Source organism: Hemitrygon akajei, chromosome 5, assembly GCF_048418815.1.
Source record: "Hemitrygon akajei chromosome 5, sHemAka1.3, whole genome shotgun sequence".
In the NCBI taxonomy this organism is placed as follows: Eukaryota; Metazoa; Chordata; class Chondrichthyes; order Myliobatiformes; family Dasyatidae; genus Hemitrygon; species Hemitrygon akajei.
The window spans coordinates 46323255-46351218 of NC_133128.1; the positions used below are offsets into that span (position 1 = coordinate 46323255).

The 27964-nt window shown below is 43.1% G+C and overlaps 2 protein-coding genes across 3 annotated transcripts in view; one reads left to right on the forward strand and one right to left on the reverse strand.

The window, feature by feature from the left end:
- Positions 1–2: 2 nt before the first annotated feature.
- LOC140727733 (Ig heavy chain Mem5-like) lies at positions 3–27872 on the forward strand. The gene is made up of 5 exons (XM_073045437.1): positions 3–100; positions 194–526; positions 1126–1419; positions 12014–12106; positions 27762–27872. Exons 1-5 carry the CDS (start codon positions 52–54, stop codon positions 27803–27805), a joined length of 813 nt encoding a protein of 270 aa, XP_072901538.1. The 5' UTR covers positions 3–51; the 3' UTR covers positions 27806–27872.
- The window catches only part of ttf2 (transcription termination factor, RNA polymerase II), a 76047-nt gene continuing 72345 nt past the window's right edge, over positions 24263–27964 (reverse strand). For both annotated transcript variants that reach the window (XM_073045435.1, XM_073045434.1), the window contains exon 23: positions 24263–27912. In XM_073045435.1, the coding sequence (XP_072901536.1) occupies positions 27768–27912 (145 nt within the window). In that variant the 3' untranslated portion in view covers positions 24263–27767. The remainder of the gene's footprint in view (positions 27913–27964) is intronic.

The window sequence follows — 27964 nt, forward strand, 5'->3', positions numbered from 1 at the left end:
TTCTCAGCGCCGGGTGACTCCTGTCCCGAGTCGACGCCTCCTTCACCCAACATGTCACTACTCGGAGGCTTATTGTACACGGTCTGGCTGTTTCTCCCGGGTAATTCACGCGCTCTCTCCGTTTGACATTTATTCTCGTTGTCCTCTCATAGTTTTGGATCTTGTTGCTAATTGCGGTGATTTTCTGTTTCAGGGCCCGCTGTTGCTCTGAAAGTGAACCAGACACCTTCAGCTCTGACCCTTCTCCGAGGACAGACAGCTCGGATCTACTGTTCCCTGTTATCCGGGGACGAGCGGCTGGATTCGGCGAGGTATTATTGGACGCGGACACTAGACAAACCTGAAAGCGGATCCAGTAATTTCCTAAAAAATGGCGCTCGGATCTCCCTGTCTAGGTCTGAAGGCTGGCTGGTCATTCGCGAGGTGACTGTGGATGACTCTGACACTTACCATTGCTCAGCGGTGGCAATGGATTCGAACCCCTGGAAAACATATCTTGGAAGCGGAACAGAAGTGACCATCCGAGGTACGTATGAAATGAAAGCAGTAAACGCTGGAAATACTCAGCAGGCCGGGCAAAGTGTGAAGCGAGGGAACTGGAGCCAATGCCTCAGACCAATGGCCGAGCTGGATAACGAGTCTTTAGGTCCCTTTCTCCAAACGCGCCCTGACCTGCTGAAGGAATCCTTTGCTTCTGAACCGTGAAACGTCCTTGTTGGGACACTATCAGTGTAATTGTAGCTAACTGACCAAGTTGTGGTCAAACGAAAGAAGCGGAAAAATAAAACCAGGAAATGATGGAAACAATCGGGGCCCATCCGCTGATGAGCAACAAACACTTGGTATTGAAAATCCTTCGTCAGAACTTTACCACTGTTTCTCTTCCCAAAGTTGCGACCTGACCTGATGGATATTTCCAATTGTTACTATTTTCAATATTAGTTTTTCACGCGCTGCGTCATGTCGAAGTCATTCCGCTTCCCGGCTGTATTTTGTCTCTTCCTGCTGGCGTGCATTTTGAGACACCAAATAATCAATTGTCTTCAGTTGTGTCCACTGTTGCTCTCTGTATCCATCTGGGTTACAGTAACATTCACCATGTGTTAATTCTCCCGTTATCTGCAGCGAAGCCTGACGTCTCCCTCTCTCTGGATCCCAAGAACGAAGCCGCTGGGGTTCAGACCCTGATTTGTGTGGCTGCGGGATTTTTCCCGAAAGATCTGAGTATTTCTTGGACTGTAACGGGAAATGTCTCGTATGAAACAGAGGCGGATCCGCTGAGGGTAAACGAGGACCATACCTACAACCTGAGCTCCCGGCTGCGGGTGACCGACTCTCGGCGGGAGTCAGTTCCCGACATCACCTGCCTGGTTCACCACGTTACAGGGAGTGTGAGGAAAAATTTCCCTTTCAACCGAGGTAGGTGTTTCACACAGGGAATAAATCCCACAACCTGCTTCTCCCAATTACTGGTGAAAATTGGAGATAAAATTTGTAAATTAAATCAAATAATAGGTCGAAAGCAATTCGTTAATCTGAAGAGTAAAAAATCGGGTAACGGCCTCAATATCTACAGTCTCTTATTGCAAAATCATTTATTTCAATTTATTGAATTGATAGAAAACTTGCGCAGTATGTTATCGTGCATATATCAAATAATTATGCTACTTGTGAAGATTTATGAATGGAATTGGTAATAAGTACTAACTAGACAGAAACAAACACCTGTGAATACCCTTGGATTCTGGATTAGAAGCACACACCCTCGCTAACTTTCTACATAAACCTCTCAATTTTAGCCGAGGTTGGTGGTTTACAAAAGGAACAAACCCCACGGTTCGCGAACACGACTGAGACATGTTGTTAGGGGGGCTTTGGAGTTAAAGCTTCGACTTCAAGACTTTTTAAATATAACGTTTAGACTCCTAACTAAAATGCCCACAAGTCCGTAAAGGTAACCGGTTTCCTTCATACAGATACTGTTGTACACCGATTATCACGCCCTTTCTAATTTTGGTTTCAACGGAGCGAAGTTCAGTAGATCTTTTGAGGGAACAACATCAACTTGCATTTGAAATAAACCTGATAATAGAACCAATAGCGAACACGTTTAATAGTTTACACAGAATAATTCCGTGTCTCTGCGCTTCCTTCACACAACTTGGAAGTTATTGTACACGGTCTGGCTGTGTAATTCCGGGTAATTCACACGCTCTCCCCGTCTGACATTTATTCCCGTGGCCTTCTCATAATTTTGAATCTTGTTGCTGATTTTCTGTTCTGTGGCCCGCTGTTGGTCTGAATTTGAGCCAGGCGCCTTCGGCTTCTCCGAGGACAGACCTCTCGGATCTACTGTTCCCTGTTATCCGGGGACGAGCGGGTGGATTCGGCGAGGTATTATTGGACGCGGACACGGGACTGTCCTGTGAACGGGTCCAATAATTTCCTGAAAAATAACACTCGGATCTCTCTATCTGGGAAGGAAGGCCGGCTGGTCATTCGCGAGGTGACTGTGGATGACTCTGACACTTACCATTGCTCAGCGCTGACAATGGATTCGAGCCACTGGAAAACATATCTTGGAAGCGGAACAGAAGTGACCATCCGAGGTACGTATGAAATGAAAGCAGTAAACGCTGGAAATTCTCAGCAGGCCGGGCAAAGTGTGAAGCGAGGGAACTGGGGCCAATGGCCGAGCTGGATAACGGGTCTTTAGGTCCCTTTCTCCAAACGCGCCCTGACCTGCTGAAGGAATCCTGTCTTCGCCGCTTTTGGTTTGTGTTTTGCTTCTGACCCAAAGTAACCAGATTAACCAACACCGAAACAATCTCCCGCATGGGGAAGAGAAGACATGTCGCTGAATTCATCAGCGCCACCACGTCCAGGGGCAGCAGGGATGTTCATACAAACTCCCAAAAGTTCGTCGGAAGAGAGGCGGTTAAAATACGAACCTCCGACCGCTTTTTCAACGCCGACATGAAATATGGTTAAACGCCAGGGGGATTGGTAATGTGGAATCAGAACCGTGAACTGTCACAGTTGGGACACTACCAGTGGAACTGTAGCTGACTGACCAAGATGTGGTGGAACGAAAGAAGCAGAAGAATAAAACCAAGAAATAATGGAAACACTCGGGGCCCGTTGCTGGTGAGAAACAAACGTTTGGTATCGAAGCACCTTCGTCAGAACTCTTCGGCCTGAGACTTTACGTCTGTTTCTCTTCCCAAAGTTGCGACCCGACCTGATGGACATTTCTATTGGCTGCTGTTTTTAATTTTAGATTTTCACTCGCTGTAACATTTCGAATTAATCCCCTTCCCCGGCTCTATTTTGTTTCTCTTACTGCGGGTAGATAGAAGTAAATCTATACACCCCATGGGGTGAAAGCAATTCGTTGATCTGAAGAGTAAAAATTCGGGTAACGCCCTCAATTTCTACAGTCTTATTGCAAAATCATTTATTTTAATATACTGAATTGATTAAAAAAAAAGACTGGCGTTGTGTGTTATCGTCAAACAGGCAGAAGATACAGACAGGTTAAACAGAATAATTAGAAGAGCGCGGTGTTCCAGTTAGGTAGATTATCGGACGAAAACAAGGTCAGTTTTATTAGAAAATGGAAGGCCAACAATATGAGAAATATTGACAAGTAATAAAGAATTGTCCACTCATAAAGCAACGAAAGGAGGCAGGACGGTTGCAAGTCCGGACTCGGAGTTGTTGGAGCTGGCTTGGAGGCAATTCCATGCGGCAGAACCAAGGCAGGGCGAAGTGGAGGAAGGATCCGAGGCTCGATCGATTTAAGAGCCGAACTGAATTGGGAAGGTCGTGCACCGACTGAATGGAGGCGAAGAGAGTATCGAAGTGGCAGAGAGCGAGGAACGACCAGCGATTTATACGATTTAAGCGTCGGGCCTGATTGAATTAGTCTGGGTGTCGGGGTCGGAAGCGAGGGCGGGTCACCCCGGCTCAATACTCCGCGGGGTTTGCTCGTATCTGCGTTGAACTGAGGCTGTGGCCTGCAGTTTAGTGGTCTTCTGGATCGCCTGCAATGATGCCTGGCTTTGTAAACTTCAGTTCTCAGTGGTGTTCCCTTGCCTTTATATTCTGCATTATTTTTCTCTCTCCCTGCACACGAGGTGTTTGATGGTCTTATTTTGTTTCTAATGGGTTCTATTGGGGTTCTCTGCCTGTAAGGAAACAATTTTTAAGCTTGTATGAAGTATACATACTTTGAACTTTAGACACTGTTGGCGTGGATGACCGGGCAGAGGAAAGAAAGCGACAGTGAGTGTAAAAATGGGATGACTTGGCAGGCGAAGGCGTGGCTGAGGAACTGGTGCGGGGGACAGGGGTTCAGATTTATGGATCATTGGGATCAAGGTACAAACTGTACCCGAGGGGCTCCGACATCCTCATGGGCAGGTTTGCTAGAGTCGTTCGGTAGGTGTAAAAGGATCTGGTGCTATCACTGTGTGTAACAAAGCTCCTCCTCTAACGGATGAACTGGAATTCAATTGTAAACAAGGTGGGGGAGCTGAACCCTGATTCGATGAAGATTTACCAATCCGGAGGGTCGGACAACGGGGGTTTAAATACCCCTGGACTAGACATACCCAGGCATCATCTCTGAAGAAGATGGCAGAGTTTGTCAACGAAACGTTAATTATAATCGATACCCGGCTGGAAGTCTGAGAATAGTTGATTTGTTTGGGAAGGTTTAAACTAATTTGGCAGTGTGATGGGAACAGAGGTGAGGGAGTTGGCTTACAAACAAAAGCAATGTGCAATGAGACTCCTAGAAAGGAAGGGCTGTTGACAGGGCAAATCTGCAGTCAACAGGATGAGTTGCAGTGTAAAAGGGGAGAACATTGAAAAGGGTGAATACAGTGCTGAAATTGTTATATTTGAATGAACATAGTAAACAGAATAAGGTAGGTAGGTGCTGTCATGGCCCTGATCGTTAATTCCCATCTTGCTCCTAATTTCCTTTGATTGTGCCACGATTCTGACCGTTAATTTCCCAATTGCTTCTCATTTGCTTTGATGATGGCACACCTGGTTTCCATCAAGAACTGCAGTACAAGAACTCCGGCGTCACAACCACTAGTTACCAATTCGTTGTTTTTTTCCCCGTGAGATAACTACCTTTCCCAACAACTTATAACCATTTGTTCTAAGACTAGATCCAGTTTTAAGGTTTACCTATGAAGCTCCGTGTCAAGGTTACATATCTGGGCTCCATGTCAAGATCTCTCCTGTTTGCTGATCAGCATTTACGCCCATGTAAGCATCCAAACTCAATCTCCGTCTGTGTCCTGCACCTCGGTTCACTTCCTCAGTCACTCATTGCAACAGGTGCACTTGTGACACAGTTACAGATTGGCAGGTATGACGTAGGCATGACTGAATCATGGTTGAAAGCAGATTATAACTGGGAGGTTTACATCCAAGGATACACATTGTATCAAAAGGACAGACAGGAAGGCAGAGGGGGTGGCATAGCTCCATTGGCTAAACACTTAAATCATTAGAAAGAGATGATGTATGGAAGAAAAGTGTTGAATTGTTGTGGGTAGAGCTAAACCATTGCACAGGTAAAAAGACCCCAATGGGAGTTATATACACACCCCCCCCAAATGGTAATAAGAATGTGGTCTGCCAATTACAACGGAATCTAGAAAATGCATGTCAAAAAGACAATGTTATATTAGTCATGGGGGATTTCAATATGCAGGTAGATTGGGAAAATCAGCTTGGTGCTGGATTCCAGGAGGGGGAATTTCCAGAGTACCTAAAAACTTTTTTACAGCTGCTCAGCTAATGGTTGAGGCCACTAGGGGATCAGCTATTCTGGACTGGGTGTTGGGCAGTGAACCAGAATTGATTAGAGAGCTGAAGGTAAAAAAAAACCCTCAGTGGCAAGTGATCGTAATATGACCAATTTCACCCTGAATTTGAGAAGGAGAAGCTAAGGTCAGATGTATTCATATTAGAGTGGAGTAAAGGCAATTTCAGAGGCATGAGAGAGGAATTGGACAGAATTGATTAGAAAAGAACACTGGCAGGGATGATGACATGGCAGCAATGTCTGGAATTTCTCTAAGCAATTCAGCAGGCACAGGATAAATACATCCCAAAGAGGAAGACCTATTCAAAAGGCAAGATTCCACAACCATGGCAAACAAGAGAAGTCAAAACCAGCATAAAAGCCAAAGAGAGGGCTTATAATAGAGCAAAAATTAGTGGGAAGTTAGAGGATTGGGAAGCTTTTAAAAACCAACAGAAGGCAACTACAAACGTCACTAAGAAGGAAAAAATGGAATACAAAAATAAGCTGGCCAATAATATTAAATAAAAGTTTCTTGAGATACATGAAGTGTAAAAGACAGGTTTGAATAGATATTGGACCACTGGAAAATGATGCTGTTGAGGTAGTAATGGGTGACAAGTAAATGGCAGATGAAGTATTTTGCATCTGTCTTCACTATGGAAGACACCAGCAGTATGGTGAAAGTTCCAGAGTGTCAGGGGCTAGAAGTGTGTTGATTTTCCATTTTTAAGGAGAGGGTTCTTGGGAAACTGAAAGGTCTGAAATTAAATAAGTCACCTGGACCAGATGGTGTACAGTCCAGGGCTCTAAAAAAGGAGGCAGGAGAAACTGTGGAGGCATTAGTAATGATCTTCTAAGAATGACTAGTTTCTGGAGTGGTTCCAGAAGACTGAAAAGGAGCAAACACAAACATTGAAAATCTGCAGCACAATACAGGCCCTTTGGCCCACAAAGCTATGCTAAACATGTCCCTAACTTAGAAATTACTTAGGGTTGCCCATAGCCCTCTATTTTTCTGAGCTCCATGTATCTATCCAGGAGTTTCTTAAAAGACCCTATCGTTTCTGCCTCCACCACCATTGCTGGCAGCCCATTCCATGCACTCACCACTCTGCATTTTTTTTTAAAAAAGCAACTTACCCTGACATCACCTCTGTACCTATTTCCAAGCACCTTAAAACTATGCCCTCTCATGCTAGCCATTTCAGCCCTGGAAAAAGCCTCTGACATTCCACACAATCAATGCCTTTCATCATCTTATACACCTCTATCAGGTCACCTCTTATCCTCTGCTACTCCAAGGAGATCCGGCCAAGTTTATTCAGCCTATTCTCATAAGGCATGCTCCCTAATCCAGGTAACATCCTTGTAAATCTCTTCTGCACACTTTCTATGGTTTCCACATCCTTCCTATAGTGAGGTGACCAGAACTGAGCACGGTAATCCAAGTGGGATCTGACCAGGGTCCTGTATAGCTGCAACGTTACCTTTTGGCTCCTAAACTCAATCACATGATTGAAGGCCAATGCTCCATATGCTTTCTTAACCACAGTGTCAACCTATGTAGCAGCTATCTCTACTCCCTTTCTTGAACAATGGAACAACATCCGCAATCCTCCAATCCTCTGGAACCTCTCCCGTCCACATTGATGATGCAAAGATCATTACCAGAGGCTCAGCAATATCCTCCCTCGCCTCCCACAGTTGACTGGGATACATCTCGTCCAGTCCCAGTGACTTACCCCACTTGATGCTTTCCAAAAGCTCCAGCACATCCCCTTTCTTCATACCTACATGCTCAAATAATTTCCTTTCCTTTGCCTTCCTCCCTTCTTAAGGACTGGAATAACATTTGCAATATTCTGGAACCATCAGTTGATTCTTGAAAGATCATGACCAATGGATCTGTTATCTCTTAAGCAATCTCTCTTAGAAAGGATGTACTGACACTGGAGTGGGTTCATGGGAGTTTGTCATAGGAAAATGATTCCAGATTGAATGGCTTGTCATATGAAAAGTGTGTGATGGCTTTGGGCCTGTATTCACTAGAATTAAGAAGAATGAGAGGTGACCTCGTCGAAACATATCGATTGTCGAAAGGTCTTGATAGAGTGGATGTGGAGAAGATGATTTTAATGGTAGGAGAGTCCAGGACCAGAGACCACAGCCTCAGAATAGAGGCTTTCATAATAGAGATGAAGAGGAATTTCTTCAGTCACAGACAGACAGACAGACATGCTTTATTGATCCCGAGGGAAACTGGGTTTCATTACAGTTGCACCAACCAAGAATAGAGTAGAAATATAGCAAAATAAAACCAGAAATAATTAAATAATCATAAGTAAATTATGCCAAGTGGAAATTAGTCCAGGACCAGCCTATTGCCTCAGAGTGTCTGACACTCCGAGGGAGGAGTTGTAAAGTTTGATGGCCACAGGCAGGAATGACTTCCTATGACGCTCAGTGTTGCATCTCGGTGGAATGAGTCTCTGGCTGAATGTACTCCTGTGCCTAACCAGTACATTATGGAGTGGATGGGATACATTGTCCAAGATGGCATGCAACTTGGACAGCATCCTCTTTTCAGACACCACCGTCAGAGAGTCCAGTTCCACCCCCACAACATCACTGGCCTTACGAATGAGTTTGTTGATTCTGTTGGTGTCTGCTCCCCTCAGCCTGCTGCCCCAGCACACAACAGCAAACATGATGACACTGGCCACCACAAACTCGTAGAACATCCTCAGCATCGTCCAGCTTAAAGGACCTCAGTCTCCTCAGGAAATAAAGACGGCTCTGGCCCTTCTTGTAGACAGCCTCAGTGTTCTTTGACCAGTTCAGTTTATTGTCAATTCATATCCCCAGGTATTTGTAATCCTCCACCATGACCACACTGACCCTTTGGATGGAAACGGGTCACCGGTGCCTTGGCCCACCTCAGGTCCACCACCAGCTCCTTGGTCTTTTTCACATTAAGCTGCAGATGATTCTGCTCACACCATGTGACAAAGTTTCCCACTATAGCCCTGTACTCAGCCTCATCTCCCTTGCTGATGCATCCAACTATAACAGAGTCATCAGAAAACTTCTGAAGATGGCAAGACTCTGTGCAGTAGTTGAAGTCCGAGGTGTAGATGGTGAAGAGAAAGGGAGACAGGACAGTCCCCTGTGGAGCCCCAGTGCTGCTGACCACTCTGTGGAATTTGTTGTCACAGGCAGCTGTGGAGGCCAAGTCATTTCATACATTTTAAGGCAGAGGTTGATAGATTCTTGATTGGTTGGGGCAGGAGGAGAAATGGAGAGAAGGGAGGGGATTGGGACCGAGAGGAAAAATGGATCAGCCATGATGAACTAGTGGGGCAGACGTGATGACTCAATTCTGCTCTTATGGTCAGTCAGGTCTTTGGCACTGTGGCTGAGAAGGGAAGGGAGGAAAAGAGGTGAGCTGTAATGATAGTGGTGTCATTGGTTTGGGGAACAGACAGATGCTTCTGTGGATAAGAATGAGATTCCTGACTGTGTGGTGCTACAACAGGAACCACTCACTGTATGTCATAAGACCAACGAGCTGATTATTGACTACAGGTGGGTGAAACTGGAGGTCCATAAGACAGTCCTCATTAGGAGATCAGGCGTGGAGAGTGTCAGCAGCTTTAAATTCCTCAGTGTTACCATTTCAGAGAATATGTTCTGGGTCCTGCACGTAAGCAATAAGCAAATTTGTGATGACAGCAAAATTGGGGGTGTAGTCGACAGTGAGGAAGACTATCAAAGCTTGGAATAGGAACTGGACCAGATGACAAAAATTGGCTGAAAACTGGCAGTGTGACGAGGTGCATTTTGGTAGGACAAACCTGGCTTGGGTTTACATGGTAGAACACTGAGGAGTGTGGTAGAACAGAGGGACTGGGGAATATAGATTCATAATTCTGAGAAAGTGGCATTATAGATAGAGCCGTTAAGAAAGGTTTTGGCACATAGGCCTTCATACTCCAGTATTGAGTACCGGAGTAGGCAATGTTATGTCGATGTTGTATATGACATTGGTGAGGCCTAATTTGGAGTACCGTGTGCATTTCTGGCCACCTGCCTACAGGAACCATGTTAATAAGATTGAAAGAGTGCAGAGAAAATTTGCAACAATAGTGCTAGGACCTGAGAACCTGAGTTATAGGGAAAGGTTGAATAGGTTAGGATTTTAGTCCACAGAGCACAGAAGACTGAGGGGAAATTTGATCGAGGTATACAAAATTCTGAGCGATAGATGCAAGTGAACTTTTTCGACTGAGAATGGGTGAGACGGGAACTAGAGGTCATGGGTTAAGATGAAAGGTGAAATATTTATTAAAGGGAACATGAGGGGGAATTTCTTCACCTAGAGGGTGGTGAGAGTGTGGAATGAGCTGCTAGCAGAAATTGTGGATTTAAGAGAAATTTGATAGGTGCATGGAGAGAATTTACCATTGGAAAATTAATGTATGCTTGAACTTATTTTCCTACTATCACTGTTCTTTAAACTATCTGCACAGAAGACTTCAGCTGAATATATATGCTACTGTGGATTATATTCTATAAAGGAAAATGACTGTATTTCCAGCAAGATTAGTCCTGGGGTTCTTAAATTGTATTTAACCAAACATAATTTATCATAAATATCCATGCATATCATACTGTCACTTTCCTAGAGTGCTATTATAGTCTTATCAGTGTATATTTGGTATATAATAAGCATAATATTTAGTTAAAAGAATTAAAACCAGAATTTAACTTGTGAAAAAATGTAAGTTACCATGCAGTTTACATGTGGTCTACTTATGGTCAAGTAATTGCAATAGTTTGAGATGAAACATTAAGATTTGTAGTGGAAAATCTAAACTGCACAATTAAATATATGGGTGCAGTTATAAATCAGGGTCTGCACAGGCACCAAGTAATGAAGGATGCACCATGGAGATATTTGCAGAAACTTGGTCATGGAGGGACATCAGATCATTGTTAGTCTTTTTAAAACACATTTGATTTCACATGATCTGTAACCACTGTTTATTCCCTCCCCCATGAGAGCAGCTAATAATGATATGGAATGAATTGATGCTAATTGTTTAGAGGGATCATTGATATGGACTTTTCAATCCACAAGTTATTCCTTCAGGTTTACTTAGAATAAGTATACACTAAGGAAATTCAAATAGTAGTAGTAGTAGGTCTCCATTAGTCTTGATAGACCATGGATTTGTGCCTTGGGAAGTTTCCAGGGTGCAAGCCTGGGCAAGGTTTTATTTTAATGGAAGACCAGCAGTATGCCACCAATGTTGTCCAAGGGAAGGGCATTAGGACCCATACAGCTTGATGACAGCTTAGCACCAGTGTCATCGCAGAGCAATGTGTGGTTAAGTGCCTTGCTCAAGGACACACACGCAGCCAGCCTCAGTCAAGGCTCGAACCAGCAACCTTCAGATCACTAGATGAACACCTTAACCACTTAGCCACGCGCCAACACATTTGAATTTGAAGAAATTCAAATACATAATTAATATTTAAACTGAAATGTTCTTTCCCCAGATGACAAATATTGTCAGCATTTAAAATGTTCAAAATCTGTAATGTTTTACTTTTCAATTACTATTGACAGACACTATCAAACTCTAGAACATTCAGATATTATGACATTTCCAATACTTGTTTCATACTGTGCTGCATGAATTACACTGAACCATATTTAGCACGTTTCATTAACAAAGTATAATTTGCGTCAGTCAAACATTAATTTAATTTAATTCTAACATCTGGTTTTGATATCGTTTTTTACTTTTGAAAAAACCTCTCAGTTCCTATCTGTGCTCTTTAAGATAAGAGGTAGCCTTAGAAGCAATGCAGGTATGGGTCAAAAAAATGTGATTGTCATACACATGCAAAATAGGTCAGTGTCAATCCAATTTATTTTAAGATGCTCAGATCACTTGAAAACAAAACCGCAGAAAACAACGAAGCCATCTACGCCAAGTCTTTTGTCTCTCAGTTATTTGATTTGTAAAATGGCCAGATTTTTTAAAAAAAAATTCAGTTTGCATTAATTTGAAGAATTTAAATTTGCATTAATTTGCAAGAATTTCAGTTTGCATTAAAGATTGTTAAATTATTGAAAGAGAATGATGATGATCTGTATACTCTTATTTGCAGATGACCATCTCATCCCATTTATCTCACGTACTGTCATCATCATCGTGGGAATTAGTTTATTATTGCTGGTAGTGATTGCGTTCAGTTTTGTTGGTAAGTTGCAATGAATGAAATTCTTTAGAAGCTATATTAGGGATTATTCTGAAGTTATGAAATTATATGAATATAGCAGATACTAATTCAAGCAAGAAACAGTCTTCAGTTCTTAATGTAAACAATTCTGTAAATTAATAGGACAGTTTTGCATACAAACACTATGTTTGGCTACTAAATGATATTTGTCATATATGCTTTGAAAGCACACGATTCTTTTCTTTTTCATAAAACAATGGGGTTATGCTAATTGGTGTGCATCAAACCAGACGACACTGCTTAAGTTATTTACACCGTGCTGACTGAGTACAAGGGAGCTTGCAGAGCAGACCGAGTTTGTCACTGAGAACATCAAACATAGGCACAGACACATCTGATCAATCCATGGTTGGGATATTTCCTTACTTAAAGCCCTCACAGATTAATTTTGGGTGCTTGGCATTTCTCTCCCCAGAAGCTTTTACACATTACTTTGTCCCAACCAACTCTGGCCTTTTACCTCTTCTCACTATCACCTCCCCCTGGGCTCCTACTCCTCCCCTTCCTCTCCAGCCTTTACCATTTAGAATATTAATAGTAATACTCTTGGCAGTGTGGAGGATCAGAGGGATCTTGGGGTCCGAGTCCATAGGACCCTCAATTTGCTGTGCAGGTTGACTCTGTGGTTAAGAAGGCATACGGTGCATTAGCCTTCATCAACCATGTGATTGAATTTAGGAGCCGACAGGTAATGTTGCAGCTATATAGGACTCTGGTCAGACCCCACTTGGAGTACTGTGCTCAGTTCTGGTCACCTCACTACAGGAAGGATGTGTAAACCATAGAAAGGGTGCAGAGGAAATTTACAATGATGTTGCCTGGATTGGGGTACATGCCTTATGTATCCCAGTCAACTGTGGGAGGCGAGGGAGGATATTGCTGAGCCTCTGGTAATGATCTTTGCATCATCAGTGTGGACGGGATTAGGTTCCAGAGGATTGGAGGATTGCGGATGTTGTTCCATTGTTCAAGAAAGGGAGTAGAGATAGCCCAGTAAATTATAGACCAGTGAGTCTTAATTCAGTGGTTGGTAAGTTGATGGAGAAATTCCTGAGAGGCAGGATTTATGAACATTTGGAGAGGCATAATATGATTAGGAATAGCCAGCACGGCTTTGTCAAGGGCAGGTCGTGCCTTACGAGCCTGATTGAATTTTTTGAGAATGTGACTAAACACACTGATGAAGGAAGAGCAGTAGATGTAGTGTATATGGATTTCAGCAAACATTTGACAAGGTATCCTATGCAAGGCTTATTGAGAAAGTAAGGAGGCATGGGATCCAAGGGGATATTGTTTTGTGGACCCAGAACTGGCTTGCCACACAAGGCAAAGAGTGGTTGTAGACGGGTCATATTCTGCATGGAGGTCGGTCACCAGTGGTGTGCCTCTGATCTGTTCTGGGACCCCTACTCTTCGTGATTTTTATAAATGACCTGGATGAGGAAGTGGAGGGATGAGTTAGTAAGTTTGCTAATGACACAAAGGTTGGAGGTGTTCTGGACAGTGTTGGAGGGCGGTCAGATGTTACAGCAGGACATTGATAGGATGCAAAACTGGGCTGAGAAGTGGCAGATGGAGTTCAACCCAGATAAGTGTGAGGTGGGTCAAATATGATGACAGAATATAGTATTAATGGTAAGACTCTTGGCAGTGTGGAGGATCAGAGGGATCTTAGGGTCCGAGTCCATAGGACACTCAAAGCTGCTACGCAGGTTGACTCTGTGGTTAAGAAGGCATATGGAGCATTGGCCTTCAATCATGTGATTGAGTTTAGGAGCCAAAAGGTAACGTTGCAGCTATATAGGACCCTGGTCAGATCCCACTTGGAGTACCATGCTCAGTTCTGGTCACCTCACTATAGGAAGGATGTGGAAACCATAGAAAGGGTGCACAGGAGATTTACAAGGATGTTACCTGGATTGGGGAGCATGCCTTATGAGAATAGGCTGAATAAACTTGGCCATATCTCCTTGGAGCAACGGAAAATGAGAGGTGACCTGATAGAGGTGTATAAGTTGATGAGAGGCATTGATCATGGTATAACGAACCCCGTAACTGGGTGTCTTACCAGCAAAGATAGGAGTATCCGTTGAAGTCTGATGATACTATTTTTAACAGTATTTATTAGTAAAAATACACAAAAATAATATCAATGCAAATATACAGAAAATATACATCATCAATACTAAACCTAAAAGTACGGGTATAATAATCATCAATAAGAAATAAGCTCTATCGTTGCATAGGGGATAATGAATTGTCCGATGGAAATATAATGTTCAGTTCAGTTCATACAGGCTGCAGTAGTTGTTCACTGTGTTGCAATTGTTGGGGGGTGGGGAGGAGGGGAGAGAAGAGGAGAGAGAGAGAGAGAGAGAGAGAGAGAGAGAGAGAGAGAGGGAGAGAGGGAGAAAGAAAGAGACTTGCCGACTTTCCTTTTACGATCTTGATCCGTCTCCGTCCTTTAGCTAGACCGTTCCGTGGAGGACTCGTCACCCAGGCAAGGGTGGACACACACACAAGCCCCCACCGGTTTTGTAGCGTCTCTGCTGGTGCGTCTGAGGGGTGTTCCCCAGACCCGACTTTTTATCCCCACTCACGGGGTCTCAGATGTCAATCAGGTTGGGATGATGCAATCCCTCAACCAGACCACTCTGGTTGTCCCCTGAGGGGTTTCAATGAATAGTACAGTACTCAATACACAATTCCTTCTCCAAGAGACAATAGCAGTAATCTCTCTCTTTGTCAATAGGAGACATTCCAACCTGTGTGTATCCCTGCGTTGTCTCTCTCATCTCCCTTGATAACAACATCAGAATAGTAGCGGTTTGCGATTCTCCAAAGGGGGGGGGGTCATTGGCGATTCTGTACCCTTCTGCTCATCAGAGTTGCTCCTCATTCGTAACACCCCCATCCTTCTAAGAGTTTTTACCACAGGGAAAAATTAACTAATACAAGAGTCTTACAGAATTTCAGAATCTAACACAATACAAAAGAGTTTTTCACTACAGAGTAATACAGTGACACATGCAATTTAGCATCTAAACATTTAGCGATTACAGTGTCACTTCCTTTAATATCTTAATATCTTGTACCTAATAAATTCCTGTAGCATCAGACTCCAATTTAATAACCACCTATTTTCATTCCTTTTCTTCAGCAAAACAAAACTAAAGAGTTGTGATCTTAGCTTACGTGTATATTACAAAAGTTCATGCAAATACTAGTCTTTATTTTACTTTCAAACTTAAAAGTCAATCTTCCATGGTGTTGTCTTTATTATTTACATGCTTTGTCGAAATCCCTGAAAACCGGGTCCTGTTATTTAAAGTGGCATCCCGTCAACCCTCGCCCCTTTTCCAGTGAACTCCCACGTGGTTAGCTTGCGTACCAGTGTGGAATAGGCTTTTGCATGCTCCTTTCATAGGAGTTATTTTACCAACAATGTTTTCCAAACTTAGCCCATTTTCTGAACTTCCTCGCAATTCTTTATTTTTAAGCAAGTCGTTAGTTTTATCTTCAGGACCCTTCATTCTATTAGTTTTCAGTTTAATATCTGCAAGCGATCCCTCTTTGTCCAAACAACATTTCAAATTCTGCCTCTTCACAGCACACCCTTGAATAACATTAGCGCGTGGGGCACCTTTACATTCCAAATCAAACTGTAATTGATTCGCAGGCACCTTGGTAACAAGCCATTGTTTCTTCAGCCTGGTTACTGCTTCTGACACCAATCCAGACTTTAAATTTTCTTCATTCAACTTAGGAACTACACTTTTCCCTTCTCCTTCAATAATAATATCCACATCACCACCTTTTATCTCCTTACTAACTTTTAACACACCTTCGAACACAAACAACTGGGAATTCTCACTTCCCACTAGTACCAAGGTTAACCCTTTCTTCACTGAACCAAGTCCCTCTGACCCACAAGGACTGCACTCCTTGTTAACTGAATCAGATACCTCAGCCTTTTCCTGAGTTTCATTACTAAGTTCAGTACCACGTGCATCCACATCTTGAACACACTCAAACGGGACATCTGCCTCTTCCAGGCTTTCAATACCCGTCCCCTTTTCAAATTCTAAGTTCCCCTGATCCTCCCAGTTACTCTCTGGGCAACTCCCTTCCGGAGTAAACTCAACCCTGTGGGCTGAAACAACCTCATCTGCCAACCCAGCAGACTCCTTCAAGGTAATGGCATCCTTTTCATCTAGGACTGCCCTTATTTCATTTTCAGGAATGCATTTAAATTCTTCAACTTCTTCAAACAGTTCTGTCAAGCCAGACAGATCATCCATGTCCAACCCTGGACCTTCTAACAGCCTTATCTGTTTCTCATTTTTACTCCGTGCCTCTATAAATTTCCTCCTGGCTAAGGGTAGGTCTACCTCCTCTCCCTTACTCCCTTTCACCTCCCTATTCTCCGTTTTACCATTCTCCAACCCCTCTTGGTACAGGGTCGGTAAAAACATCTCAGCCAAATCGATACTGGCCTGATTTAAACTAGTCTCTTTCTCAGCTGTCTTTCTCGACATGCTGCGATTGATCGCGCATGCGGGATAGATCTTGGAACCTAGGGGCGGGACCTCAACACTGACAGGCTGGCTCGTCAGCTTCATTGCTGACCAAACCTCACCACCGGCTAAATCGTTACCCAGAAGGATGTCTACGTCAGTTCTCAGAAATTCTGATCGCACCCCTATTTCAACTGGTCCAGATACCAGATCACAATTTATAATGATCCTATGCAAAGGCACAGCTTCTGTCCCTTTTCCTATGCCTCTCAAGACTATCTCTCCCATCTCAGGACCAAAATCTAGTACCTTACTGAGAATCAGTGACTGCTCAGCTCCAGTATCTCTCCAGATCTGCACTGGAACTGGTGTTTCTCCCTCTTTCACAGACATGGTCCCTTCTGAAATAAATTTCTCACGCCCCTCTCGTATTCTATCTACCTGGGGCTTCCTCGTCGATTTGCTGATCGACACAATACACCCTGTAGGGACTGCTGCGTTCCCTTTTCCTGTCTCCTTCCTCAGAGCAAAGCACTTAGATGCAATATGACCCACCTTTCCACAATTAAAACAGGTCAAGCCAGGAACCCTCCTGCCAGCTTGCCTTTCTTCCTCCTTGCCTTTACCACTAGCTCCCGGCTGAATTCCTGCCTCAGCCGGCGGGCTTTCTCTACCGTTCCTACGGTCTTTCTGGTAACTCTTATTCGAGGAAAACTTTGTCTTGTGGGTTAGGGCATATTCATCTGCGAACCTGGCAAATTCGGAGATGGACTTATTCGGCTTCTCATTCAAATACATCCGGATATCATCCGAAACACAACCTTTAAATTCCTCAATCAGAATTAACTCCCTGAAATGCCGAAAATCCTCTTCCACCCTTTCTGCTGCACACCAACGATCCAAGAGCACACCCTTCTCATAGGCATACTCTGCATACGTCTGATTCCACTTTCTTTAAATCTCTGAACTTTTGTCTATAGGCCTCAGGTACCAATTCGTAGGCCCGAAGAATGGCCTGTTTTACTTCCTCGTAATTCTCATACTCCTCCTCCTCCACAGACAACGCCGCATATGCCCGTTGTGCCTTCCCTTTTAACACACTTTGTAACAACGCCACCCACTGATCTCTGGGCCACTTCTGATTCACTGCCACCTTTTCAAAATGCAAGAAATAACTATCAATATCCGTCTCCTCGAATGGAGGTACTAACCTAAACTCCCGACTAACATTAAACCTCTCCTCTCGGTCTGCCCCTTGAGCTCTTCACTCTTACCTTAACTTCTCCATGTCCAGCTCATGCTGCCTCTGTTTCTCCTTCTCACTTTCAGCTCTTTCATGCTCCCTCTGCTTTTCAGCTCTTTCCTTCTCCTTTTCAGCACTTTCCTTCTCCCTTTTCGCCTCTAACTCCTTTAGCTGGAGCTCATACTCCCTTTTCGCCTCTAACTCCTTTAGCTGGAGCTCATACTCCCTTTTCCTCTGTTCCGCGTCCAGCCTCAATTTCTCCAACTCTAACTGAGCCGTCCCAATAGCTGGTACCTTTTTAGGGATATTGTCCAATACCTCAGCCGAAAACACATTCATCTCAATATAATACTGAGTTATGGCCCTCCACATCTCCCACTTTTTCATTGACAACCTCACCTCTGCGAGATTTAGTCGTTTCGCAATATTTACCAAGTCCGACTTTGTGGCCCCCTCTAGCGCCTTCAAAGTCGGGTTTTGTGTAAATTCGTCTACATCCATCTTTGCTGGTTTCCCGTCTGGTTACCCGTGCAACCAGATCCAAGTCTGGACTTAAAAGCCCGATTTACTGGCCCTCCAATTTGGTATCAAATCTCGAGACGAGGCCCCAAGTTGTTATGAACCCCATAACTGGGTTACTTACCAGCAAAGATAGAGGCATCCGTTGGAGTCTGGTGATACTATTTTTAACAGTATTTATTAGTAAAAATACACAAAAATAATATCAATGCAAATATACAGATAATATACGTCATCAATACTAAACCTAAAAGTGCAGGTATAATAATCATCAGTAAGAAATAAGCTCTATCGTTGTCTAGGGGATAATGAATTGTCCGATGGTAATATAAAGTTCAGTTCAGTTCATACAGCCTGCAGTAGTTGTTGTTCACTGTGTTGCAATTGTTGGAGAGAGAGAGAGAGAGAGAGTAGCTTGCCGACTTTCCTTTTACGATCTTGATCCGTCTCCATCCTTTAGCTAGACCGTTCCGTGGCAGACTCGTCACCCAGGCAGGGGTGGACACACACACAAGCCCCCACCGGTTTCGTAGCGTCTCTCCTGGTGCGTCTGAGGGGTGTTCCCCAGACCCGACTTTTTATCCCCACTCACGGGGTCTCAGATGTCAATCAGGTTGGGATGATGCAATCCCTCAACCAGACCACTCTGGTTGTCCCCTGAGGGGTTTCAATGAATAGTACAGTACTCAATACACAATTCCTTCTCCAAGAGACAATAGCAGTAATCTCTCTCTTTGTCAATAGGAGACATTCCAACCTGTGTGTATCCCTGCGTTGTCTCTCTCATCTCCCTTGATAACAACATCAGAATAGTAGCGGTTTGCGATTCTCCAAAGGGGGGGGGGGTCATTGGCGATTCTGTACCCTTCTGCTCATCAGAGTTGCTCCTCATTCGTAACACCCCCATCCTTCTAAGAGTTTTTACCACAGGGAAAAATTAACTAATACAAGAGTCTTACAGAATTTCAGAATCTAACACAATACAAAAGAGTTTTTCACTACAGAGTAATACAGTGACACATTCAATTTAGCATCTAAACATTTAGCGATTACAGTGTCACTTCCTTTAATATCTTAATATCTTGTACCTAATAAATTCCTGTAGCATCAGACTCCAATTTAATAACCACCTATTTTCATTCCTTTTCTTCAGCAAAACAAAACTAAAGAGTTGTGATCTTAGCTTACGTGTATATTACAAAAGTTCATGCAAATACTAGTCTTTATTTTACTTTCAAACTTAAAAGTCAATCTTCCATGGTGTTGTCTTTATTATTTACATGCTTTGTCGAAATCCCTGAAAACCGGGTCCTGTTATTTAAAGTGGCATCCCGTCAACCCTCGCCCCTTTTCCAGTGAACTCCCACGTGGTTAGCTTGCGTACCAGTGTGGAATAGGCTTTTGCATGCTCCTTTCATAGGAGTTATTTTACCAACAATGTTTTCCAAACTTAGCCCATTTTCTGAACTTCCTCGCAATTCTTTATTTTTAAGCAAGTCGTTAGTTTTATCTTCAGGACCCTTCATTCTATTAGTTTTCAGTTTAATATCTGCAAGCGATCCCTCTTTGTCCAAACAACATTTCAAATTCTGCCTCTTCACAGCACACCCTTGAATAACATTAGCGCGTGGGGCACCTTTACATTCCAAATCAAACTGTAATTGATTCGCAGGCACCTTGGTAACAAGCCATTGTTTCTTCAGCCTGGTTACTGCTTCTGACACCAATCCAGACTTTAAATTTTCTTCATTCAACTTAGGAACTACACTTTTCCCTTCTCCTTCAATAATAATATCCACATCACCACCTTTTATCTCCTTACTAACTTTTAACACACCTTCGAACACAAACAACTGGGAATTCTCACTTCCCACTAGTACCAAGGTTAACCCTTTCTTCACTGAACCAAGTCCCTCTGACCCACAAGGACTGCACTCCTTGTTAACTGAATCAGATACCTCAGCCTTTTCCTGAGTTTCATTACTAAGTTCAGTACCACGTGCATCCACATCTTGAACACACTCAAACGGGACATCTGCCTCTTCCAGGCTTTCAATACCCGTCCCCTTTTCAAATTCTAAGTTCCCCTGATCCTCCCAGTTACTCTCTGGGCAACTCCCTTCCGGAGTAAACTCAACCCTGTGGGCTGAAACAACCTCATCTGCCAACCCAGCAGACTCCTTCAAGGTAATGGCATCCTTTTCATCTAGGACTGCCCTTATTTCATTTTCAGGAATGCATTTAAATTCTTCAACTTCTTCAAACAGTTCTGTCAAGCCAGACAGATCATCCATGTCCAACCCTGGACCTTCTAACAGCCTTATCTGTTTCTCATTTTTACTCCGTGCCTCTATAAATTTCCTCCTGGCTAAGGGTAGGTCTACCTCCTCTCCCTTACTCCCTTTCACCTCCCTATTCTCCGTTTTACCATTCTCCAACCCCTCTTGGTACAGGGTCGGTAAAAACATCTCAGCCAAATCGATACTGGCCTGATTTAAACTAGTCTCTTTCTCAGCTGTCTTTCTCGACATGCTGCGATTGATCGCGCATGCGGGATAGATCTTGGAACCTAGGGGCGGGACCTCAACACTGACAGGCTGGCTCGTCAGCTTCATTGCTGACCAAACCTCACCACCGGCTAAATCGTTACCCAGAAGGATGTCTACGTCAGTTCTCAGAAATTCTGATCGCACCCCTATTTCAACTGGTCCAGATACCAGATCACAATTTATAATGATCCTATGCAAAGGCACAGCTTCTGTCCCTTTTCCTATGCCTCTCAAGACTATCTCTCCCATCTCAGGACCAAAATCTAGTACCTTACTGAGAATCAGTGACTGCTCAGCTCCAGTATCTCTCCAGATCTGCACTGGAACTGGTGTTTCTCCCTCTTTCACAGACATGGTCCCTTCTGAAATAAATTTCTCACGCCCCTCTCGTATTCTATCTACCTGGGGCTTCCTCGTCGATTTGCTGATCGACACAATACACCCTGTAGGGACTGCTGCGTTCCCTTTTCCTGTCTCCTTCCTCAGAGCAAAGCACTTAGATGCAATATGACCCACCTTTCCACAATTAAAACAGGTCAAGCCAGGAACCCTCCTGCCAGCTTGCCTTTCTTCCTCCTTGCCTTTACCACTAGCTCCCGGCTGAATTCCTGCCTCAGCCGGCGGGCTTTCTCTACCGTTCCTACGGTCTTTCTGGTAACTCTTATTCGAGGAAAACTTTGTCTTGTGGGTTAGGGCATATTCATCTGCGAACCTGGCAAATTCGGAGATGGACTTATTCGGCTTCTCATTCAAATACATCCGGATATCATCCGAAACACAACCTTTAAATTCCTCAATCAGAATTAACTCCCTGAAATGCCGAAAATCCTCTTCCACCCTTTCTGCTGCACACCAACGATCCAAGAGCACACCCTTCTCATAGGCATACTCTGCATACGTCTGATTCCACTTTCTTTAAATCTCTGAACTTTTGTCTATAGGCCTCAGGTACCAATTCGTAGGCCCGAAGAATGGCCTGTTTTACTTCCTCGTAATTCTCATACTCCTCCTCCTCCACAGACAACGCCGCATATGCCCGTTGTGCCTTCCCTTTTAACACACTTTGTAACAACGCCACCCACTGATCTCTGGGCCACTTCTGATTCACTGCCACCTTTTCAAAATGCAAGAAATAACTATCAATATCCGTCTCCTCGAATGGAGGTACTAACCTAAACTCCCGACTAACATTAAACCTCTCCTCTCGGTCTGCCCCTTGAGCTCTTCACTCTTACCTTAACTTCTCCATGTCCAGCTCATGCTGCCTCTGTTTCTCCTTCTCACTTTCAGCTCTTTCATGCTCCCTCTGCTTTTCAGCTCTTTCCTTCTCCTTTTCAGCACTTTCCTTCTCCCTTTTCGCCTCTAACTCCTTTAGCTGGAGCTCATACTCCCTTTTCGCCTCTAACTCCTTTAGCTGGAGCTCATACTCCCTTTTCCTCTGTTCCGCGTCCAGCCTCAATTTCTCCAACTCTAACTGAGCCGTCCCAATAGCTGGTACCTTTTTAGGGATATTGTCCAATACCTCAGCCGAAAACACATTCATCTCAATATAATACTGAGTTATGGCCCTCCACATCTCCCACTTTTTCATTGACAACCTCACCTCTGCGAGATTTAGTCGTTTCGCAATATTTACCAAGTCCGACTTTGTGGCCCCCTCTAGCGCCTTCAAAGTCGGGTTTTGTGTAAATTCGTCTACATCCATCTTTGCTGGTTTCCCGTCTGGTTACCCGTGCAACCAGATCCAAGTCTGGACTTAAAAGCCCGATTTACTGGCCCTCCAATTTGGTATCAAATCTCGAGACGAGGCCCCAAGTTGTTATGAACCCCATAACTGGGTTACTTACCAGCAAAGATAGAGGCGTCCGTTGGAGTCTGGTGATACTATTTTTAACAGTATTTATTAGTAAAAATACACAAAAATAATATCAATGCAAATATACAGATAATATACGTCATCAATACTAAACCTAAAAGTGCAGGTATAATAATCATCAGTAAGAAATAAGCTCTATCGTTGTCTAGGGGATAATGAATTGTCCGATGGTAATATAAAGTTCAGTTCAGTTCATACAGCCTGCAGTAGTTGTTGTTCACTGTGTTGCAATTGTTGGAGAGAGAGAGAGAGAGAGAGAGTAGCTTGCCGACTTTCCTTTTACGATCTTGATCCGTCTCCATCCTTTAGCTAGACCGTTCCGTGGCAGACTCGTCACCCAGGCAGGGGTGGACACACACACAAGCCCCCACCGGTTTCGTAGCGTCTCTCCTGGTGCGTCTGAGGGGTGTTCCCCAGACCCGACTTTTGATCCCCACTCATGGGGTCTCAGATGTCAATCAGGTTGGGATGATGCAATCCCTCAACCAGACCACTCTGGTTGTCCCCTGAGGGGTTTCAATGAATAGAACAGTACTCAATACACAATTCCTTCTTCAAGAGACAATAGCAGTAATCTCTCTCTTTGTCAATAGGAGACATTCCAACCTGTGTGTATCCCTGCGTTGTCTCTCTCATCTCCCTTGATAACCGCATCAGAATAGTAGCGATTTGAGATTCTCCAAGGCGGGGGGGGGGGGGGGGGGGGGACGGACATTGACGATTCTGTACCCTTCTGCCCATCAGAGTTGCTCCTCATTCGTAACAATGGGAATAGTCAGAGGCTTTTTCCCTGGGCTGAAATGGCACGAGAGGGCAGTTTTAAGGTGCTTGGAGGTAGGTACAGAGATGTCAGGGGCAAGTTTTTTTTTAGAATGGTGAGTGCGTGGAATGGGCTGCCAGTGACGGTGGTGGAGGCAGATACGATAGGGTCTTTTAAGAGTTTCCTGGATAGGTATATGGAGCTCAGAAAAATAAAGAGCCATTGGTAACCCTAGGTAATTTCTACAGTAAGGACATGTTTGGCACAGCTTTGTGGGCCGAAGGGCCTGTATTGTGATGTAGGTTTTCTATGTTTCTAACTTTCCTACCTACCTGGTTTCACCAATCGCCTTCTAGCTGTCCTCCTTTCCCACCCCCACCTTTTTATTCTGGCATTTTCCCTCTTCCTTTCCAGTCCTGAAGAAGAGTCTTGGCCCAAAATGCTGACACTTTATTAATTTCCCTAGATGCTGCCTGACCTGCTGAGTTCCTCCAGCATTTTGTGTGATGTTTTGCATTTTCAGGATCTACAGAATTTCTCATGTTTCAGGTATTTGAAGATGAAGATATGCTTCCACTGTAGATAGGTACCTCACAGGAAGCATTGTCAAACCTAAAATAATGAAATAAATGATGTCACTGTAACTATTGAAATTGGATTGAATATTTATTATTATTGATCTGAAGGACAAAAATGTGATGTACTTTGAATATGAGAGACTCTACTGTGGGTCTCCAGGAGAATGCAAGCTTGTGAAGAATAAAGACCTTTATATCACCAGCTTCATCGTCTCTCTGGTCACTCAGATCAAAAGTTACAATAAAAATGTATACTCCATCTTAAATCAGTGAACCCTAATTTTGAGAGTATGACTCCAGGGTCTAGACATCCCAGTCAGGGGAAATGTATTGAAATACTTGCAAAGTTCAATGGATAAATGAGACCCCCCTCTCAGTAAAAATAACTCAGTAAAGTAAGAACATAAAAACTGACTGTAAAAGCTTTTATAGATATGTGAAAAGAAAAAAGATTGGTTAAGACAAATGTAGGTCCTTTACAGTCAGAAACAGGTGAATTGATCATGGGGAACAAGGACATGGCAGACCAATTGAATAACTACTTTGGTTCTGTCTTCACTAAGGAGGACATAAATAATCTTCCGGAAATAGTAGGGGACCGAGGGTCTAGTGAGATGGAGGAACTGAGGGAAATACATGTTAGTAGGAAAGTGGTGTTAGGTAAATTGAAGGGATTAAAGGCAGATAAATCCCCAGGGCCAGATGGTCTGCATCTCAGAGTGCTTAAGGAAGTTGCCCAAGAAATAGTGGATGCATTTTTCAAAACTCCTTAGATACCGGATTAGTTCCTGAGGATTGGAGGGTGGCGAATGTAACCCCACTTTTTAAAAGAGGGAGAGAGAAACTGGGGAATTACAGACCGATTAGCCTGACATCAGTGGTGGGAAAAATGCTAGAGTCGGTTACAGCACATTTGAAGAGGTGAAATCATCGGACAAAGTCAGCATGGATTTGTGAAAGGAAAATCATGTCTTACGAATCTTATAGAATTTTTTGAAGATGTAACTAGTAGAGTGAATAGGGGAGAACCAGTGGATGTGGTATAGTTGGATTTTCAAAAGGCTTTTGACAAGGTCCCACACAGGAGATTAGTGTGCAAACTTAAAGCACATGGTATTGATGTGGATAGAGAATTGGTTGGCAAACAGGAAGCAAAGAGTGGGAATAAACGGGTCCTTTTCAGAATGGCAGGCAGTGACTAGTGGGGTACCACAAGGCTCAGTGCTGGGACCCCAGTTGTTTACAATATATATTAATGATTTAGACGAGGGAATTAAATGCAGCATCTCCAAGTTTGTGGATGATACGAAGCTGGGCGGCGGTGTTAGCTCTGAGGAGGATGTTAAGAGGATGCAGGGTGACTTGGATTGGTTAGATGAGTGGGCAAATTCATGGCAGATACAATTGAATGTGGATAAATATGAGGTTATCCACTTTGGTTGCAAGAACAGGAAAACAGATTATTATCTGAATGATGGCCGATTAGGAAAAGGGGAGATGCAACGAGACCTGGGTGTCATTGTACACCAGTCATTGAAGGTGGGCATGCAGGTACAGCAGGCGGTGAAAAAGGCAAATGGTATGTTGGCATTCACAGCAAGAGGATTCGAGTACAGGAGCAGGGAGGTTCTACTGCAGTTGTACAAGGCCTTGGTGAGACCACAGCTGGAGTATTGTGTGCAGTTTTGGTCCCCTAATCTGAGGAAAGACATTCTTGCCATAGAGGGAGTACAAAGAAGGTTCACCAGATTGATTCCTCGGATGGCAGGACTTTCATATGAAGAAAGTCCGGATAGACTAGGCTTATACTCGTTGGCATTTAGAAGATTGAGGGGGGAATCTAATTCAAACGTATAAAATTCTAAAGGGATTGGACAGGCTAGATGCAGGAAGATTGTTTCCGATGTTGGGGGGAGTCCAGAACGAGGGGTCACAGTTTAAGGATAAAGGGGAAGCCTTTTAGGACCGAGATGAGGAAAAACTTCTTCACACAAAGAGTGGTGAATCTGTGGAATTCTCTGCCACAGGAAACAGTTGAGGCCAGTTCATTGGCTATATTTAAGAGGAAGTTAGATATGGCCCTTGTGGCTAAAGGGATCAGGGGGTATGGAGAGAAAGCAGGTACAGGGTTCTGAGTTGGATGATCAGCCATGATCATACTAAATGGCGGTGCAGGCTCGAAGGGCTGAATGGCCTACTCCTGCACCTATTTTCTATGTTTCTATGTTAGTAAACCCACCCAACTTAATCTCTCCCTTGTACAGCTGACCCACTAACCCAAGAATCAGTTTAGTACATCCTTTTTTGTGTAATGATGTTCCATTTCATTTTTCAAGATGAGCTATTGATTGGAGAGTTCTTTTCAATTACTAGTCTCATTTTTAATTTTTTTTCTATTGGTTTACATAATGAAATGTTGAGCTTTATTATTGCAATCCACAAAAGTTATCCCAAAAGCTTTATTTTGATAAATGTAGACATTTATCTATAAATAGATAAATGTAAACAGGCAGGAAATGCATCAATGTGGAATACGCAGCATTACTGACCGCTAATGAAAAGCCTTTTGGCAAAATAAAAATTACATGGTAATCACTGAATAAGACAATATTTTTAAATGCAATCCTACGATTACATTTAAAAATATCCTAGTTATACTGTATACCTATGCACAAAGTTTTCTTCTGAAATATAGTTAGCCAAATGCGATACCATGGGTAGCCAAAATTTTTACCCAGTTTGGTACTTATGATTCTGTGAGAGTGCTGGCAAGATTTGCAAGATCTCAGAACTTGTTGAAGAATGAATTTAAACTAGAGATCTAACAGTGCATTATAACTGTAGAATTCACTATTCCAAGTGTAAACTGTTGGTTATAAACTGGTACTTTAAATGTAAATGGGTCCACTTTCATCTGAGTAGCCAAAGCAAAGGAAGTGCAATGACACATTGGTTTACACAAGAGAAATTAAAATTACTTTTCTCATAGAATCCTGGAGAATGGAGATGAGATTAAATGAGGGAATGTTCTCTCAATGCAAGAATAGGCATTGATCTAAGTTTCATCTGTCACGCAAGAAGCTGGAACTGTAACATTGTACTAAATTTTTGACAATGTCAACTTAATCACTAACCTAAGTGCAATTTGAGCTGTGGTTTATTTCTCATCATTACCTTAACAATGCATGAGTAGGCACTTCATGTGAATACAAAAGTAAATAGTTTGGCTGCTTGAATCTTAACCAATGCTAAGAACAAAAACAATTTTTCTAATTTTAGTATTTTGCAGGTAATAGCCAATATAACATTGATGATGAATTTGTTGGCATATCTTACCTTTATCAAGACAACATCTAACCAAATGTGGGATGGGGATTAAGCTTTGAGACAATTATACGGTAAATACCAAATGTAAATAACTTTAGTATATGAAGCTTTTGTATGTTGTCATAATTATACAACAGCATTCAAATGTTTTGATATGTTTCAGAAATCATGTAGTATTTTCTGAGGATCTTTTTAAGAGTGTACTTTGACTGTTAGAGTTTGAAAAATTATCTTATTTTCCACTTAGATCGACTCAGACGCCGAAAAGGATTCGAAGATCAGCAAGAGTAAGCTTGGTAAATGTTTCTCCAGTCCCTGACAGCACTTTCTTTGCCAGCTCCTTCTTCTTCTCCTGAAGTTCAAAGATTTTGTCTTCAATAGTTCCTTCACACACAAACCTACAAGGGAAAGAATAACATTAATCTGCAATCTACAAAATTTCTCTTTTAG